Source organism: Pelobates fuscus, chromosome 8, assembly GCF_036172605.1.
Source record: "Pelobates fuscus isolate aPelFus1 chromosome 8, aPelFus1.pri, whole genome shotgun sequence".
NCBI classification, from domain to species: Eukaryota; Metazoa; Chordata; class Amphibia; order Anura; family Pelobatidae; genus Pelobates; species Pelobates fuscus.
The window spans coordinates 72,148,359-72,164,952 of NC_086324.1; the positions used below are offsets into that span (position 1 = coordinate 72,148,359).

A 16,594-nucleotide genomic window follows, 5' to 3' on the forward strand; every position below is an offset into this window, starting at 1 on the left:
CTGCAGATAAACGTTTATAGCTGTAGTAATTTATACTGTGCCTACTCCTCTGGATCTCAAATAAGTTACTTATCTCCCCACTCCCAGTCTCCAACCTCCATAGGCATGACAAAACTGCCAAGTTGAGTTGTGTTTAAAACCCAGATTGGGAAATGACATGAGAAAAATCACAGATATTCAGGCCTCACTATCAGGTTAAAAAAACAGCAAAAATCTCCAGGCACTCACGGAATTAAAGTCACAGGCAGGTTTATTGGATCGAAAAGGTAAAGCAATGTTTCGAGCTGGTAAGAGGTCTTTACCAAGCTAATAAAGACCTCTTAGCAGGTCGAAACGTCGCTACAACTCTGGATTTTCTGGCCCTGCTACAGTGCACCTGGTGTTAAGTAGATTTAAATGCAGTTCCTTCTTTCTGCTTCACTATCATGTCATGGATTGGAGATATCTGTGAGTAGGAAAATAAACTTTTGTAGCACTCTGCTAGGTGTCCAAGACGAGACTTTATTCTGGATATTATTCAGATTTTATTTTTACTTGGAAAACAGTCCCTTGAACCATCAGAGTTCAGGAAATGTCTATGTCTCAGTATATGGAGGGGGGAGGGGAATCTCTATTCTTCTACCACGTTAGTTCTGTGGAATAGCTGCACAGGGCACCACATAGTTAAATAGAAATTTAAATTGGAAAAAAAAAAAAAAAGGTCCATCATGTTCAATTTTTAAAACCGATTCCTCTTATGCAGTTGATCCAAAAGTAGCCCACCCACCCCAATATTTGTAGAAATTTCCAAGTATGCCCACTTGCAACAATTTTTAAGTATGCCACAAAATGGGAAAATAATTAATATATTATGGCTCAATAATATTTAACGAATCGCTTGTTAAAGGAACACTCCAAGCATCATAAGCACTACAGCCAGCTATAGTTGTTATAGTGCTAGGGGTTCTCTGTTGCTATCCCACTGTAATTTGACAAACCATTATAGAACAGCCGGACATCTTATCTGTGCCCTGCAAGGTGCCCACATGCTTTCAGGATTCTCCTTTGGGATAATCTAGCTCTCCCGCAGCTTTAAAAAAAAAAAAAAAAAAACGAAAAAACGAAAAAAAAAAAATGCAGTAGAATGCTCACAGGCTGAAACATCTCAGCCATGCTTATCTAAAGGAGGACATCCATCATTTTCTGTAGAAGGCCATATGCGTCAGAGGCAGAGGCACCCAGGTAATTTGTCAACAAGGCACTGATTTTTGGAGTATTTCTTTAACTGACCTAAGCTAGATGCAGAGATATCATCTGTTAATTTATCCTGAGGGCAAATCTGAAGATCAGTTTTCTACAGTTACCATAACTATTCACACACTCCAAGATGTGCAAAACTAGAGCTAAAACGAATAATCATTTGCTCTCTAGCTCCCGCAGGCTACATTCACAATGATTCTGATACAGCAAAATATATGTGTGTGTGTGTGTGTATGACAGTATTACTAACCTTTGGCACTTCAGTCCTTGAGGACTATAGACTATATTTTGCGTGATGCTCTGCAAATCATTTATTTGTTCATGAGTAAAAAGTTTGCACCTGACCTAGATTAACATATTATTCAATGGATGGGTTAGATTCCGCCTACAGCTTAATTCCGCCTACAGCATGAGTGGCTGATATACTTTGGTACATCTCAATGTTTCTAAACCACACCTTCATGTATGGTTGAAAAGAGAGCACTATGGTTTTAGCTTCAAACCAATATCTAAAACATAACATCTTATGAAAATGTCCATTTGAACTTTGCACTGAATGCAATAATGGCTCCTTTTAAAATCTTACACCCATGAGTAGTTTTGGCCTATACCACTGTACCATCACCTTAAAAGTATCCTTATTCGACCCTGAAATTGCACAGAAAAACCTAAAAGAAATTCTTACTCTCTTTTCCTTTTTCCTTGTTCTTTAGCTGAAGCAACTTCTGCTCTCGCTGCTGTTTCTCCATCTCCTGCTCCTGGCGGTGCTGCTCCAGTTTCCTCTGATGTTCCAGCAGCTCCTGCTGATGTTTCATAGCCAGGAGCTCCTGCTGTTGCTGCAATTGAAACCAATACCTAGTTCAGTGTAGCTATGAGCCCAAACCCATTTAGATCAGAACTCTAGAAATAGCCTTTGCTCTGTGCAGTTCTGCCCCCCAGTGGCTTGTTTTCTTACCTTCACATGTTCATGAAGCTGGGCTTCATGCTGTCGAGATAGCTGCTCATGTTGCCTCTGGAACTCTGCTATAAGAAGTTGCCTTTGAATCTGCTGCTTCTGCTTCAAAGCCATGAGTTCCTGCTGCAGCTGCTGCTCTCTTGCACTGGTTTCTGATCCTGGAATTGGATACTGGGGATCAAGCCTTAGGTCCATGGGTAGAGTGCTGGAAGCCACTTGAAGTGGCAGAGCAGCACTCACATCAACTACAAGAGAAGAAGACACGAGTTCATACAATTGACGCACTGTTCCCCTGATATATCTACCACATGCACACTGCAGAGATTCCCAGATTCCCATGAGAAGACTTGTAAGGTTATGGTATGTTAATGAAAACACAATGTAAGAAAAACCAGAGAACATAGTCCACACACGGGGGGGAAGGAGGGGACAACAACAAATTGTAGGCAAGTAGTAGAGTTTTCTACTCTGATCTTCCATACAGAAAAGGTATTACTGTGCCTCAGAAATCTCAGATAAGCATGCACTGTACAGATCACTGAAAATAAGTTGTATAGAAACACTCCCACACAATGCAAAAGCAGTAAGGGGGGGGGGGGGGGGGGAGGGGGGTAGAAAAGGTGACTGCAACCTGCTTTCTAACAAAGAGCTAACCCACTCAAACCTGCTTTCTAAAATAGCTAACCCACTCAAATCAGACTGGTACACTGGAACCTTCTTTCTAACAAAGAGCTAACACACTTGAATCAGATTGTGCATAGCTCCCCTCAGAGATGTTCCTGGGATTCATCAACAAGTAGTAACCATACAAATATAAAGAGTAGTGATCTCCCAAAGTGTCTAGAAATGAACAAACCCACTGCCACTACAAAGAAACACACAATGGTGGGGTAGGGGAATCAAGATAAAACAGGTGTTATTCTGTGTGAAAAGTACTAAGAGTTGAGCCTTTCCATTGCATTTCTAGGGTGACTGTGCATTACTTGACTCTTTGCCCCCAAATAGCACCTATTTGGGCCTTAGTAAGTCTCCTTATTTGTTCACACTACGCGCGCTGCGTATTAATAAACATTCATGGAATCAGTATTATTGAGCACTTCAACATATCAATTCAACAGCTTACATTCATTCTGGAACAGCTTTGTACGATTCACTAAAGTGCTTGAATACAATCACTTGAACAATAGACAACCTGCCCAATGATGAAATACCGCAGATGGAGGATAACCATTCGCTCCTGACGGCGGCATGTTGACACGCTGAAATGCGCGTCAAGCTATTTTTCTTTTTTACTACTACACTTGATAGCACTTTATCTTGCACCAGGTTTAATTTAAGTATTTTGATTTTTATTTCCGTTTGGTTATATTAGGGAGAGTGGGTCAGGTAGGCCTTAGCGGCTTGTCCACGGTGCTGGGATAAGTACAGTGAGAGATTTATTGAGGTCTCTATTAGTGAAGTTTTTATTACATATCCTCCTTTCCTCATCTCCTTCCCTACCTCTACTCTATTTCCTACTTTTCCATGTAGCCGTGTTTTTTTTTTTTACCATTCCCAGAGCACTATTTTGTCTCCCTTTTAACTGGTTTTCTTTCTATTGCACAATTCCCTAGAATCTTGTTTTTGGTCTTTCACCTCCTTAGAAACCCCTTTCTCCATGTGGGTTCCTATACTTTGTATTTGTATCAGTCTGAGGGTTATCCCCTCCTTTTAAGAGTTCAACCGTAGGTAACTACATAGAGACAATCCATTAGCCCTTTATGTATATTTGGGCTCTTGGACTGTACTCTTGTTTTACTACTACCTTTTCAGGATAACGGTACCTATTTAATTAACTTCATGAGATTTTAAGAATAGCCTAAATCAGCGCTTGAAAAATCCCAGACAGTCGCCACTGCGACCATGAAATTTGTCCTAGCGTCTGAGATTTGTGAGCCCTTTCAGCCCCCGATGTGACCAGCTCCCTGAGATTGAAGGCAGGTCGTCTGCTCATGGAGGGCTGAGGGAGGCCAGCGCGAAGAAGCTGTGCCACGCTGTGACAATCAACTCCTCATCAATGTGCATTGAATCAATGCATCCCTATGGGGAGTTTTGTGAATGTGACCTTGCCATGGGCTCCTGGAGAAGCTGCTTGCCAGCCTCCTGTTCACAGACTATGGGCCCTGCAGGGAAACCTGTAAAAGACAGTTTAAAAGGCTTGGTTCGTGTAAATTCCCTTTGCCATTCGGGAACCTAACAACCACACGAATCAGAGACCACCCATGTGCTTGTTAAGCCCAATTGACACCTGGTAACGATTTTCACCTCAGTTTTCTAATTGTTCGTCTGGGTGGCCGCCGTTCGTATGAACGACAACGAGGTGGTAGCCATCTTGTTCCCGCGAATGCAGGCAGCAGTGTTTGGACGTCGAGCTCATGAAACTAAAATCAGACACTGAAACAATAACAATCAGGATGTGGAATTCTCTGCCTGAAGAAGTGGTTTTATCAGAGTCCATACAGATGTTCAAACAGCTACTAGATGCATACTTGCAAAGACAGAATATTCAAGGATATAATCTTTCAATGTAGGGTAATAACTGCTTGATTCAAGGATAAATCTGACTGCCATTCTGGGGTCAAGAAGGAATTTTTTGTCCTAGCTTGTTGCAAAATTGTGCTTCAAACTGGGTTTTTTTCTTTTTTTTTTTTTTTTTTTATTTTTTCTTTTCTTTTGGATCAACAGCAAAAAACAGGTGTGAGGAAGGCTGAACTTGATGGACGCAAGTCTCTTTTCAGCTATCTAACTATGTAACTATGTAACTATGTAACTATGTAACTCCCGAACACGGCTGGACTTCCATTATCGCCTGCATTCGTTTCTATACAACCTGGAGAGGCACTGTTCGTTCGCATGGATGAGGTGAACAAGCAACACATTGTAACTACGGATTATGTTTGGTATTTTATTCGTTTTTGTGTTACCGAAGTTGACCGACCATTAGCACTGATCTCATTGAACTATTTTGGTCTTAAGCCACATGTGTGGTCGGTCAAAAAACGGGACTTTCATAGAAAACCCAAACCCCTGAACCAATCTGAGTGATTTTTGGATATGTTGGTCACCCAGATCAGGGCTATCAGGGGATGTGACTTGTGGTTTTCGTGGATTTTATGTGTGTTTTGGGATGTTTTATGAATGGTTATATTTTCTGTCCTTGAGAGAATTAAATTGTAAGTGCATGCTCAGGTAATTCTCAGTTACAGAGGATTCTGGGAGGGATTTCCCTGTAATGTTAGATTGTAAACCCCTTGCAATGGCTTTTGCATAATAAAACCGATTACTTCCCAGCATTAAGCCTCGTCTCATGTGTGGGGAGGGGGGGGGGGGGACAGCTATACTTGCACTTTTACTGGCTATACTGCGATATTCTTTTGGAGGAGAGGTCTTCCCACTGGGAGCTGGATCCAGGTGTTGGTTCAGGGTGGGAAGGGACGGCGAGGCCCCAGCCAAGCTGCGGCGGCTAAAGGGGGGCTACAGTACTTATGGTGTCCGGTGCGGTGCTTATAGTATTTGGCATAAGGAAGCGCGATTGCGGAGGTACCCATTCGGGGTATCAGGCGGTCCGCCAGAGGGAGCATAAACTTAGGTGCAGCACTGACCCAGGAAGCACCTCAAAGCTGTTTGAGTGACTCACTAGAGGGGTTACCAGACAGCAATGTAAACACTGCCTTTTTATGAAAGGTCAGCGTTTACATTGAAAAGTGTGCAGGACAGAATATAGACTTCAGAACTACATTAAGCTGTAGTGGCTCTAGTGTCCCTTTAAGAATGACCTTGAAAAATCTGGCTCCTAACTTTTTCAGCTGGCTCCTAAATTCCAAGCGCATTTGTTATCCCAGGCCTAAGCTAAATTTCATGCACACGGTCATCCCCACAAACACATTAAGGATGTAATTAAAACGTTTAAATTAATATAAACACTCAAACTGCGTTATTGCCAAAGTACTGTGGTCACACACAAAGTTATCAGATCACATCCTATTCCACCCTTTAACCCCTTCATGGCTGAAGATATGCCAGCACAGACATAATATAATTATATTTGTCATGAAAAGTTCAAATAAAAATGAAATAAAACCACCACATATGGTACAGTAGTCTGCAAATAGTAACAATAAGTCATATATTTCAAATTACAACTTGCCTCCCATGGAAATAAATATCGTGCAGATAAAGAGTCAAGCCGTTGGGGCCACTGGAATTAAATCTGTGCCTATAGCCGGGACTAGGGAGCACAGACACACCTTAGTACAGAATCTGTGTTAAAGTAAATAAATAAAGCAGCAATAGGATCTGAAAACAAGCATTCTGTTCTATTGTGTGCGCACGTTAAAAGGGAGAAATATTTTTAGTGCCAATTTACTTCCCCTTAACCGTTAAAGGTCACTCAACATTTACAATGTAATAAAATACCATTTTCTTCTCTCCATACTGTTCACATTGATTTGGCAATTCTGGTTTCTGTGTTGGACACTCATGAAGCATGCTTTGCAGAATGAAATATCACTATATCCCACCTGATCATGCTGTTTGATTTAATATATTCTGAAGTGGCTCTGTGCACACCTATAAGACTGATTGCACAAGAAAACACATGCAAAAATAACTCCCTCAGAGACACTAAGGGTCAGGATCACAAACGTGTATTTCTTACCCTATCGTGTTAAAACTACCATTAAGGTGGCTTGCGCCCCCTCCACCCCTCAAAACGCAATAAAACTTACCCTGATCTGACTCCTTGGCTGACATAATCAGAAATGATAACTTAAGCCAATCCAATGCTTTCCCACAAGGAAAACATTGGATTGGCTGAAATCAGCAATGAGGCGGGATGGGGGGAGGGCTAATCGCCAGCTTGGCCATCAGCACCTCCTCTTAGAGATGTACTGAATCAATGCATCTCTATTGGGAAAATTCAGCAGCTCCATGCAGAGCGTAGACACGCTCAACAGCAGTTGGCCATCTGAGGAGTGGCCACTGGAGTTGTCCCTGGGGGGGAGGGAACAATGTAAACACTGCCTTTTCTCTGAAAAAGGCAGTGTTTATATGAAAATGCCTGCAGTGATTGACAATACTCACCTGAACAACTACAAGCTGTAGTTGTTCTAGTGACTATAGTGTCAATATGAATATTGAGTAAATAAATAACAAATTTGATGACTTCCGTTGAAAAGTGTTGTAAAAAGAAAGGATATATACAACTAGAAAAGCTACAATTTCTGGGTAAATTGTGTGAAGTGTTCTTGCTTCCACCAGTAGTCTACAACTGGAGTGGGCGGAGTAACTGGGTGGAGTGGCTTGAGTAACTGTGGAAAGGTTGGAGTGTGGTTCACTCACTCTACAGCAAGAGCAGAGAAGAGCTTTCAAATCCCTCGAACATTCCACCAACTGCCAACAGGAACTAATGGATTTCAAATAGGGCAGAGAAGAGCGGTTAAAAACAAACTGCTCCAATTTCTCAATAAGAATAATAATAATATATGTGAGATAATAGTAAGTGGTCTTGCCATGTAGGGATATAAATGTACCAATTTATATCAAAATGTTCAGCTATCCCTGCTGCCACTGTGATGTTTTGTACAAATCAGTCAATAATTCCTGTATAACGAAGTACTCACTTTATTAATACATATATAACAGCATCTTCATATTGCAGCCTTGTTACACAGGGTTTCAAATCCCTCGAACATTCCACCAATTGCCAACAGGAACTAATAGATTCCAAATAGGGCAGAGAAGAGCGGCTAAAAACAAACTGCTCCAAATTGCTTACTTCACTGGCGGTTGCAGTCTTTAAAAGAGCAAAGAGCTTTATATTGTGAGAATCAAAAGACCTAGACCTACATTTTGATGCATAGTATGTCTCTGAAATATTAAAAATGAAGGCACAGTCGTAGTTTAGATATTGCCCTTCAAATTTGAGGTGGCTAGAATAGAGTTTCAATGAATGTCAATGGACAGCGTGAGTTGCAAACCAATGGTCATATTGTGAAAACTATCAGGACTTTGGCTTAGCCATGGACATGTTTAGTGACAGCAGGGATAGCTGAACGTTTTGATTTAAGATTTGTGTAGGTGGGCTTGAAAATGAGGGAGTGGTGGCAGTTTAGAAATCATGTCCTGATTTTTCAGCTTTTGCCAGCTCCCACTCTAGTTTAACATTTTGCCATTCGTCCCTATGGGACCAATTTCGCCACAAAAACAACGATATTGCGTGAACCATTCGGCAAAACGTTCCACAAAGTAATAGCAATCCGATCAGGAACAATCTGCACGTTTCGGTATATTACTGCCTATGTAGTGTAAAAACTGTGGGAGGAGTTAGGGTGGTAAATTTGGCTATAATAATAAGAATAATATTTATGTGAGATAACAGTAAGTGGTCTTGCTATGCAAGAACACTTAATAAACAAGACTGCATTTTATCTCCAACGCATTTCTGATGCAAGTGCTAAACAAGATCATTTGAACTAGCCACAATGTTGCCAATAAAATAAGTATCCTGCTAGTGTGCAGGACAAGATCCCCAGGGCACACTGCAGAACACACGATACATGGTACACACCAACTAAAATGACACACTTTCAGAGCAAGTAGAAATTTTATTTTCAAATGTTTCCATTATATGCATACACCTTGGAAGATGGTAGGTTCACCCAACAAGCACGTGGTTTGGTGGATAACTGTCAACTCCTGCAGGCAGGTGAATAAGCACCTTTTTGGCACTCCAAAATACTATTTAGCATGTGTTAGTTCCTTCCAAATCTCAGGAGTAGTTTTGCTTCTTCTTATGAACACTCCCTTTCACCCTCACATTAATTAGAAGACTAAAATAGCTGGTATAAATAATAAAACCAGTTTTGGAACCATATTTTCTTTTATAAAAAAAAGACTGATAAAATATTCTGAAATTTGCCTCATTCCCTTGACCATTTTCAAAACATTAATATTGGGAGATATTGTCCATTTTGTACATAGGGAAACACCGACCAATGAGCATGTTTCCTAAGCTCTTGAATCCTATACAAATAATGCCGAGCTTACTCAAGAGATCAGACTCCATTGAGACGGATTTCAAAAAAGATTGAACTTTCACTGCCTGACTTGTAATAATCCCATTATCTGGGATAAATTAACATCCGTTTTACAGATAAATATAACCTGGTAGCGCTGTATAGGTAGATCATATCCAAATCACTCCCATTCCACGTAGAGAAAAACTCGTAAATATGTGTTTTTGGTCTGGTAGAAGAGTTCCATGAGCTTATAGTAGCAAGTGGATGCATCATTGTTACTTCATCATTTGCACACCATGTCTTTTCAGAAAAGCAGCTCTCCCAAGGAATATAATCAAACAACTATGAGAAATCCCAAATCCTACATTTCATAGATCAACAGCACTTGCAACACAGATGAAGTGAACAAAAGCAAGAGAGAGAGGGTAGAAGAGTACAAATAACTATAGTTTATACACATTAGATTTGCATAAACTCATCTCAGCACACAAACCTCTACATTCTTACGCACAGATTCGCTGCACGTGTAGGTGTGCTCATGCATGTAAACTGACCTTCCACACACAAAATGACAATCCATGCTACAAGTAAAACATTCATTTAAAAAAAACGAGTTCTAGCTAGTAGCCCCCCCCGTACATAAACAGTTTCAGAGTGGGTGAACATTTTACCTGGGGACCACCAAGTGCCACTCCAAGTCTCCACACCCCCATCCAGAGAGTCGAAAGCTCTCTGAGCTAAGCAACCATCAGCTACTGGTAAACTAGTTAAGCCCTTAAAAGGGACACTATAGGCACCGAGACCACTTCAGCTCATTGAAGTGGTCTGCGTGCAGTGTCTGAGCACCCTTAACCCTGCAAAGGTAATGATTGCAGTTTTTTTATAAACTGCAAGAATTACCTTAATGGGTTAACGCCACCTCTAGTGGCCGTCTACCAGACAGCCACTAGAGGGACTTCCAGATTGTTGGGCGACTTTTGGTCGCCTAACTGATGCTGGACGTCCTCACGCTATGCATTGAGAGTACGCGGACCCGAACCAGCGAGGGACATGGGTGCTGGACCCAGGTAAGTGACAGAAAGGGTTACTGACAAACGGGGAAGCTATAGTGCCAGGAAAACAAGTTTAAGGTCAAAAAGCTTCACAGAGATGAAATTATGTGGTGCCTGGACTGTTCCTTTAACACTTTGGGTGCCAGAAAGATGAGAAATATGATTTACTAGTAAATTAAGAAAACTATACACAAATTGGGCATTTATCCAACATTTATTGTGGGGACATCAGTAGGAGGGTGATTCAAAAGCAATATTTGGAGCAATACCATTATATTTACTAGCTCAGTTTACACATGCAATAAAAAGGAATATTCATAATTTAAGATTAGAAGAGTTTATTTAGCAAACTTAAAATACATACATTTACGCGCTGGCTCTCGGTACACAGATCAACCACTGTGCAGGCTGACTGCAAATAATTAAAAAAAATAAAGCAATAGACCGCAAGACCAGAAATCACATGCATACTTTAAATAAATAAAAAAAAGCTCTAGACAGGTCAATGCTCAGTCAGAGGAGATCATCAGGACATGCCATAGTTTACATATGAATATGAGAAGTTACAGGTCAGAGGTCAAACACATACTGCATAACTCCTCAATGACTTTTACACATGGTACACAGAACAGAGCTCAAGTGACAAGTGCCAACAACCCCTGTCAGTGCTCGGAGAGTTGTAAGGACATTTTTGGGATGTAGTAAACATACAAGTTTCATGTAGGTATTGCTGGTTTGTTTGTAGCCAATTATCAAATCATTTTTTCCATTCACTGAAATTACCACAGGCTGCAAGCTCTCCAACACAGGGATATACAACATGCCAACACAGTCTGAACAGGCATTACATGTGCTATTACAGTCATTTTTATTTTAACAAGATTTGGACGGGAGACTTGAAAAACAGAATTCAGATCGACAGAAATGTACCCATGTTCCCATCCCATCACAAAACTCAAAGCCAGTCTTAGAACACATCTGCCTGGATGTGATGCACAATCAGTAACTATTGTATTCAGTGACTGATGCGTCACTTGTGACACTTGACCACTGAACACACCAAAGAGCAAACTTGTTAGCGAGAGATGACAGGAAGGCGGGGGAGGGACAGCCATTTCAGAGAGTGGAGTGTGACACACTATGCCCTCTTGGAAACAAAGCGAGCTTCTCTTTTTCCCAGGGGCAGCTCCCCCAGTCCTTCATCTCAGAGCAGCTCCTTTTGGGTTCATCTCCCATAAGCTTACGAACGTAGCCAGAGCAGTGACGTTAGCAGAGGCACAAAGGCTGTATTCAGGCTAGTAATGGAACCCTCCACGGCTTGGCATTATAATACGGCCATCGGCTTGGCCTCAGAAGTGTGGAAGGTGAAACACGTTGTTAATGGATTAAAGCAATACAAAGAGTGTGAAACTGAATGGAAATCCTACATGCCACTTCTAAATTAGAAGGAGGCCAGTCTTAAAGTGGCAACACACCCCCTGATGCTCTCTAGACATTTACACTGTATATGATTCTATACGTGCACTCTTGCCACAGGGTGAATGGAAAAGCTACAAACGCTTTATGTAGAGATTCAGTGGTGAATGTAACCAAGTCTCAATGTAAATAGACAAATTCAACTGTGAGCAGCAATATCCTCAATATTTTGGTACTTGCAGATTTGGGTAATTTAAAGGATTCCCTGCTAAATTCTATGCAAGAATAACTTGCAAAGGGAAACTTGAAGGACTTCACTACAATGTTAAATGGTTACTCCAAGAACAATGACCACATGAGTGAATTGAAGTGGTGAAGGTGCCTGGAGTCTGTATGAGCAGAATTTCACTATGAAACGCAGCACGTACAGAGTTTAACTACCTCCAGCAGTGCTATTTGGGCATCATTAGGCAGCCCAGAACAAGAGATTATGTGAATTCTGTGCATATTCCTCCTGTGGCCCCGGTGCTGAAAAGACAGACTAGTTTTTTTGCTTGCCTTTTACTTTTAGAGGCAGGAACCAAGACAGGAAGAATTACTGAAGCCAGACAGATTTTATCTGGTTGGAGTAACCTTTTAATTCTTAAAGGACCACTCTAGTGCCAGAAAGCATACTCGTTTTCCTGGCACTAGAGTGCACTGAGGGTGCCCCCACCCTCAGGGACCCCCTCCCGCCCGGCTCTGGAAAGGGGTAAAAACGTACCTTTTTCCAGCGCTGGGCGGGGAGCTCTCCTCCTCCTCTCCGCCTCCGTTCCTCCCCGTCGGATGAATGCGCACGCGCGGCAAGAGCTGCGCGCGCATTCAGCGGGTCACATAGGAAAGCATTCATAATGCTTTCCTATGGACGCTTGCGTGCTCTCACTGTGATTTTCACAGTGAGAATCACGCAAGCGCCTCTAGCGGCTGTCAGTGAGACAGCCACTAGAGGAAATAGGGGGAAGGCTTAACTAATTGATAAACATAGCAGTTTCTCTGAAACTGCTATGTTTATAAAAAAAATTAGTTAACCCTAGCTGGACCTGGCACCCAGACCACTTCATTAAGCTGAAGTGGTCTGGGTGCCTAGAGTGGTCCTTTAAGAAGCAATTTGCTGCAAACTGTGGGTATGTGAGCAAGCATTACACCATAAATTAATAGACCTTATTTGTACCCAAAGCCTGATGTTTCCTCTTGAAATACTTTACGCTATATCATTACATTAAAGGGACACTATAGTCACCTAAACAACTTTAGCTTAATGAAGCAGTTTTAGTGTATAGATCATGCCTCGAGTTTTACTGCTCAATTCACTGCCATTTAGGAGTTAAATCACTTTGTTTCTGTTTATGCAGCTGTTGTCACACCTCCCCTGGCAATGATTGTCACAGCCTGCATGAAAAAAAACTGGTTTCACTTTCAATCAGATGTAATTTACCTTAAACAATTTTATCTCTTGCTCTGTAAATTGAACTTCAAATACAGGAGGCTCTTGCGGGGTCTAGCAAGCTATTAACATAGCAGGAGATAAGAAAATCTAAATTAAACATAACTTGCAATAAAGAAAGGATAAACTTTAGAGGACTCTTTACAGGAAGTGTTTAGGGAGGCTGTGCAAGTCACATGCAGGGAGGTGTGACTAGGGTTCATAAACAAAGCAATTTAACTCCTAAATGGCAGATAATTCAGCAGTAAGGCTGCAGGGACATGTTCTATACACCAAAACTGCTTCATTAAGCTAAAGTTGTTTTGGTGACATTAGTGTCCCTTTGAATCAATTTTGTTTCTGCTTATTCAGCCCTAGCTACAGCTCCCAGCATGTGACTGGCAGAGCCTGCATGGGAAAAAAATGGTTTCACTTTTAATCAGATCTTACTTACTTTAAAAGTTTTGATCTCCTGCTCTGTAAAGTGAACTTTAATCACACACATGAGCTCCTGCATGGTCTAGCAAGGTATTAACAGAGCAAGAGATACAAATGTCTAAATTAAATATTTGCAATAAAGGAACTGCAAACATTAGCTGACTATTTACAGGAAGGCTGTGGAAGTCACATGCAGGGAGGTGTGACTGGGGCTGCCTTAAAGTGATGTATTTCCTAAAGAACTGAGAAGACTGCAGGGGCATGATCTATACACCAAAACTGCTATTGTTTTGATGACTATAGTGTCCCTTTAACTCCCATTCCATAGGATTGTTGAATCATACCCACTCGTTAATAGTGATAAATAACATCTGAGTACAAGTTGAGTCTACGCACCATAACTTTGTATGAATGCAAAGGTTGGGTTGCATAGTGTACACATTGTCAGCTCAACGCCGAGCATCTTAGAACTAAAGCAATGTTTTTTAATCTCCCTGGCTCAGATTCAACAAAGAAGCTCTCACTTGTACCTTCTTAGTGTCAATTTCATCTAAGTTGTGGGAAGGATTTCTGCCTTTGCATACAGGAGATGCTTTGGTCACTGGCACTGTCCATCTTTGCACATTGCTCACTTTAAAAACGGTACGTGGTATCAGTTTATAGATCAGTTCTGTTCAACATATGTTATGAACCTGAGGGTGAAACAACGTAACCTATACATATTTGTGGGACAGAGTTTAATGGCATAAGATCAAATCCTGGAGATAATGAGGGTCTATTGATTGGTGGAGCCTCTTTTTTGGGGAGCGTCAATAACTGCAGACAGCCTCACTCAGCTATGTAACTGCAGAGGTTTGAATATAAAATATAGGATTTATTTATGACCCTTTAATTACGTAGCAATGCAAGCTATGAGTGTGTCTTCGGGAGTTTAAAAATGTTCAAAGGAATATCTCAAACACAATATATAATATAATAAAAATGCACTTTAAATTGGTATCTAAACTCAAAAATATGCAAATATTGATCTCTACGGATATAACCAGAATGCCAGACTGGAGGATTATTTCAGTCACAGAGCCCAACCTGTTGTCACCATATTAGTGTCATCCTTCGGAAGCTCATTCATGTCCCCGAAGCAACCGCCCACTGCAGCCTGTCTTATGCTTCCTCATTAGATAACAGAACATGTTCCAAAGATGCTCCGTATGGCATACAACGCCTCCGTCAACAGGAAGTTGACTCACCATAGCTCAGCAGGTGAATCACATACCCTGGAGAAAGCCACAGGTCTGATTAAATAAGACCTTGATGCTAGTACTACAGCATCCAAAAACACAATGCTTAGAACGTGAATAATCGACATACTGAGAATCCAATAAAAATAATTGCAACATTTTTATAGTTTTCATGTAGGTTATGAAGGAAAACTACACTGACATAGAAGTGCTATATTTTATACTGCCTGCTTTCAGTTAAAATATTTTTTGGGGGGTATGGGGGAGGTTATTCTCAAAGAATCGCTAATAACGGGTCTCTTAAATGACTTTCTACAGGATCTGAACTGTACATTATATTGTCTTTATAATAATTATTATTCCCAGTACCAACACATGGCAACTTTAAAAAATGGAAAATCTAACCTAAACATTTAACAGAGATTTACACCTCTCTAATAAAACATTGAAAATTTCCTTAAAACTCATGCTAACCTTTCTTCCATAAGATGCTTTCTTTTCTTTTAAAGTTATATTAAAGATTTAGCAAATTACATCATATTCCAGTACAGACAAGGCAATGCCATTGCAAACACTAAAAATGTGTAGGAGAATTTAAACCGTTTTATTTCCCCTCTTTTCTGGATACTTTCTCTATATGCTGACTGTCCGGTGTAAAAGAAATAGCTTATAACAATGATGGTAATTGGAGATGGAGGTGTCCAGTTACGGTATAAAGAGGTATGGATTTCTACGTTGTATTTTATTTTTCACACCTTACACATATTTACAATATAGGGATCAAAAGCAAAAAAAAAAAAAAACAATATTAAAAACCCTGGGAAGTGATAGTTCTTTTATCAGCTCCTCTTAGGGACTGATCTCTCTGTCCCTCTTCCGTAAGTGACAGGAAAACTTGGCCTGTGCAAAATAGTTTTCGTGCTTTTGAGCTGTATCACAAACCAGTATGTGTAGAGCAGCAAATAAACACCTGTGGATAGAGTAATCAATCACCTTTGTCTCCTTCAAAAGGACTTTAATAAATAATAAATAGATTTTTAAAAAAGTAAAAAATTTTCTTGGACTGTTAAAAGCACACTTTCAGGTAGGTGTATCAATTTAAAGGAAAACTCAGAGCACCAAAACAACTATCAGAATGATGAAGCGCACCTGCCCCTCAGCTTCTCTCCGATTCTTGAAACCGGAAGTTTTGGACAGCCTCTGATGGGATTGCTACTGATCGGAAGAGAGTGTCAGCTGATGCCGGAAGCCAATCAGTAACTTCCCATTCACACGGCTTGGGAAACAATTTTTTCTAAAGCCATGTTTATGACTGGAGAGCTACTGACTACTTATGCACATTTTCCACTGAGCTGTACGGTTCGCTATTTAGAGTGTTTCCATTATGAAAGTGGCCCATACAACCGAACCAAACCACACCATTCCTGGGCCCTTTCAGATGTAGGTCTATAGGAAATGGTACGGTATGGTTAGGGTAGAGCTAATGGCGTCACACTATACAATCCATTGATTGGCGGACAGGAAAACATCAATGCTCACGACAAATGACACACTAGGCATTTGGTTTAAACCCCGCATGCCCCCTGGCGGTCCACTTGCAGTGGAAACACTCACTTGAATAGGCTGGACCATTCTAACCCTTTGAACCGTACCAACCCGAACCATACCGCTCAGTGGAAACGAGGCATAAGAGTGCCAGCTGATGCTCTCTCCCAATAAGCGGCACCCCTCCCAGA

General features: G+C 41.0%; 1 protein-coding gene across 5 annotated transcripts in view; it reads right to left on the reverse strand.

The window, feature by feature from the left end:
* Positions 1–16,594, reverse strand: part of HDAC4 (histone deacetylase 4) — a 182,326-nt gene that overhangs the window by 41,156 nt on the left and 124,576 nt on the right. For all 5 annotated transcript variants that reach the window (XM_063430033.1, XM_063430034.1, XM_063430035.1 and 2 more), the window contains 2 exons: positions 2,195–2,439; positions 1,925–2,075 (listed from right to left, as the gene is read on the reverse strand). In XM_063430033.1, coding sequence (XP_063286103.1) covers positions 1,925–2,075; positions 2,195–2,439 — 396 coding nt within the window. The remainder of the gene's footprint in view (positions 1–1,924; positions 2,076–2,194; positions 2,440–16,594) is intronic.